General features: G+C 51.7%; 1 protein-coding gene across 1 annotated transcript in view; it reads left to right on the top strand.

Annotated features, from left to right (window-relative positions):
- Nucleotides 1-122, top strand: part of ZNF746 (zinc finger protein 746) — a 15783-nt gene extending 15661 nt beyond the window's left edge. Inside the window, exon 8 of the mRNA XM_034649020.1 lies at nucleotides 24-122. Within this exon, the coding sequence (XP_034504911.1) occupies nucleotides 24-122 (99 nt within the window). The remainder of the gene's footprint in view (nucleotides 1-23) is intronic.
- The last annotated feature ends 2832 nt before the right edge of the window (nucleotides 123-2954 follow it).

Here is a 2954-nt window from a genome sequence, read left to right as displayed (position 1 = left end):
CCGGCCCCCCCGACCCCTTCAAGAGCCCGGCCTCGAAAGGACCCTTGGCCTCCACAGACCTTGTGACCGACTGGACTTGTGGTCTGAGCGTCCTGGGACCCAGCGATGGCGCGGACCTGTGAGGCCCCCAGGCAGGCCGGGGCGCCCCGGCCCCCTCGCCCCCGCCGGTGCGCGGGGCGGGAGTCCAGCCTGCAGACGTCGGGGTGGCGGCGAGAGCTGAGGCAGGAGCGGAGCCTGGGGGAAGCAAATTTCCAAGTTGCCGAACTGATCACTGGAAAAAGAGAAACTCCGGCTTCCACCTCTAAACAAAGTAGAATTCTCTGATTGTGAAACTGAGCAGCATAGAATTTTAAGTAATTTAATTATGAAAACTTTTTTTTTTTTTTTAATTCTTGACGAAAAAAGCTGGAAAATAGTCGTAGTACCAGTTTAAACTTTATAGTGTACTTCTGGTTTCCGGAGCGTGTGTTTGTGTGGGCTGTGTCCTTACCAAGTCTGACAGTGAGTGTGCCCAGAGTTGGCCGGCTGGGGACACAGGTGAGGAAGGTCCTGGACTTCCCTTGGCCCCACTGACGCCTAGGGATGGGCTGGTGGTTGCACAGAGTTTGGGGTGTTGAGACCCCCCCCAGCTGTGCTCAGCACAGGATTGGGCAGGGCTGCAGGCTGGTCCCATCACCACCTGCTCTGCTGTGTGGACCCCCCCACCTCGTGTCAGCTGGGAGAAGGACTTGCCCACCAGCAGCCAGTCCCATTTCCCAGCTCTCCTCCATCTGAAAAGGCCACCAAAGTGCTGGCCTATTAACGAGCCATCTGCCACCCCTGTTGAAAGGGATCTGGGTGGTGTCACCCTGTTAGGTGACTCAGAGCCTTATAACGGAGAGTCAGTCATCTGAAAACCCAGCGTTAGGGCTGCAGAGGTGAGGAGGCTGAGATGGGCCAGTGGAACCCTTCGACATCACCTACCAGCAGAACCAGGAACAAAGCCTGGCCTGCTCACCCCCACACGGGGCCGCTTTCCACTCCAGCGAAATGCTTCTCTTTCCTTTTCTCTCTGTGTAGTGTTTCTTCATTGTCAAAATGCTTTCACTGCGCATCTCATTTGATTACTGTGACCTTGTGAAGCGCGCGGGACAAGTGTTCTTTCTTGTTAGAGATGAGGAAATAAATTCCTCCGGGGGGCACATCCCAGCTTCGCTCGGGGAGAGCGAGGTACTGCGGCCACCGTTGAGCGCCTCCGACAGACACAGCTCATCCTCCTGGAGCATCAGTTTGGGGGAGGGAAAGTTCTCGTTTTTGCCCTCTTAAGATTTGTAGCACATCTGCCGGAGCAAGATCGTCAGGCGTCCAGATTCAGCTGAGCACTGGCCGCTTCGGTGTGTGCTCACCCCCCCACCCCCGACCCCCACGGAGGGCGCTGGGTGGCAGGTCTGAGAGGCTGGACAAGGGCCAAGCACTCGCTCGTTCCCCGTCTGACATCTTAGAGGTGGAATTAGAAATGGCCCAGGTTTCTTGATTCTACCACAGTGCTGTCCCTACCACACAAGTATCCATTCCCGTTTTGTTGGAGCAGCCACTGGTTCCCTTCCCCCAAGTGGGTAACTCCCCCGAGGGGCGAGAGACCGTGGCTTCCGTTCAGTCAGCTCCCTCATGCGTACTTTTATTAGGCAATAGACTAGTTAAGAAAACTGTTTCTATGTACTGTATATTTTGTACCTGTTTACACTTCTAATATTGATATAACTGATATTTTGAAAAACAAATGAAGAGGAAACATCCTGTTAAAATAAAACCTAACCAGCACCAAGGCGCTTTGGTTGGTTCCGTTCTTAGACCCGTGTCTTCTTCGGCCCCCGATGCCTCCAAACCCTTCTCGCTCTCGAGCTGTGTGGCCAGCTTCCTCACACCCTTCCCCTGCACGTGGTCACCTCAGACCCAGGGAGGCCACCGTCCCTGAGAGCTGGGAGTGGAAGAATCCAGAGAAGTTTGACTCTGTGCAGGGAAAACCATAATGCCTCCCGTCCCTGTGCTTCAGAATATAATCATGGTTTGTGTAACGCGGCTTTATGTAATTCGATATGATGGACGTGAAGATAGATCTGGGAGAAAAATGGCAGAATGTCAGATGCCACCGGCGGACCTCAGTCCCGGACCAGGAACACAGCAACTCCAGGCACCGTCAGTCCTTTCTCCGCCTCTGCCCAGCCAGGACAGGGTGCGAGCAGAGAACCTCCTGCAGGTGGCACTGAGGCCTCCCGCTTCTCACAGACCCTTGCTTCGGCTCCTTCTGTCTTCCTATTAGGCTCTCCCCTACTTGTATGTAACGTGTTCCTGGAAATGTGTATAAAGGTGTATGTGTAAAGATGAGGCAGTACACTTACACAAATCACAAAGCAGGCTTTAGTCTCCGACAGCTATAAACAAAGTTCCTGATTTGACGTAATTGTCAGGCTCCTTTTAACCCCGAGTATTGTGCAATTTACACATGATTATTTAAACACACGAAAAGCACAATTTAGACATTAAACATATACACTTAAATAATTTGTCTTTAAAAATAGGGCAAAAAGGAATAAATGCAAATATTGTGGGTTGTATAACCTGATACAAACATCTGGAAATTCCAGATGGAATATAATAAACATAATTTTAAATAGAGAGCTTAGAAAGGAATAAGGGGAAATCCTAGTGTACCAGAAATGAAGACAAAAGAACAGCCATGTAGTAAGCATGTGAAGAGCCGCTACATCTAACAGGGTGGGGGTGAGGAGAAAGGCATGGAGGCCTTGGGCCCAGGACGGTCAGAGTTGGCGCTGACACCTCCTCCAGAGAAAGTCCCTTGAAGACTTTGTCTTCAGAAAACACACGGTTCAGAAAAAATGCAGCCGACACTAAAAGACGATACACTAGTCGAGTCGTCCGGAAGCAGATGCCGAGGCAGAGTTTGAAGTGCAGGA

This window comes from Ailuropoda melanoleuca, chromosome 1 (genome assembly GCF_002007445.2).
Source record: "Ailuropoda melanoleuca isolate Jingjing chromosome 1, ASM200744v2, whole genome shotgun sequence".
NCBI lineage: Eukaryota > Metazoa > Chordata > Mammalia > Carnivora > Ursidae > Ailuropoda > Ailuropoda melanoleuca.
Note: the sequence above shows the minus strand (reverse complement) of the source record. Positions and strands in the feature narration are given on the sequence as shown.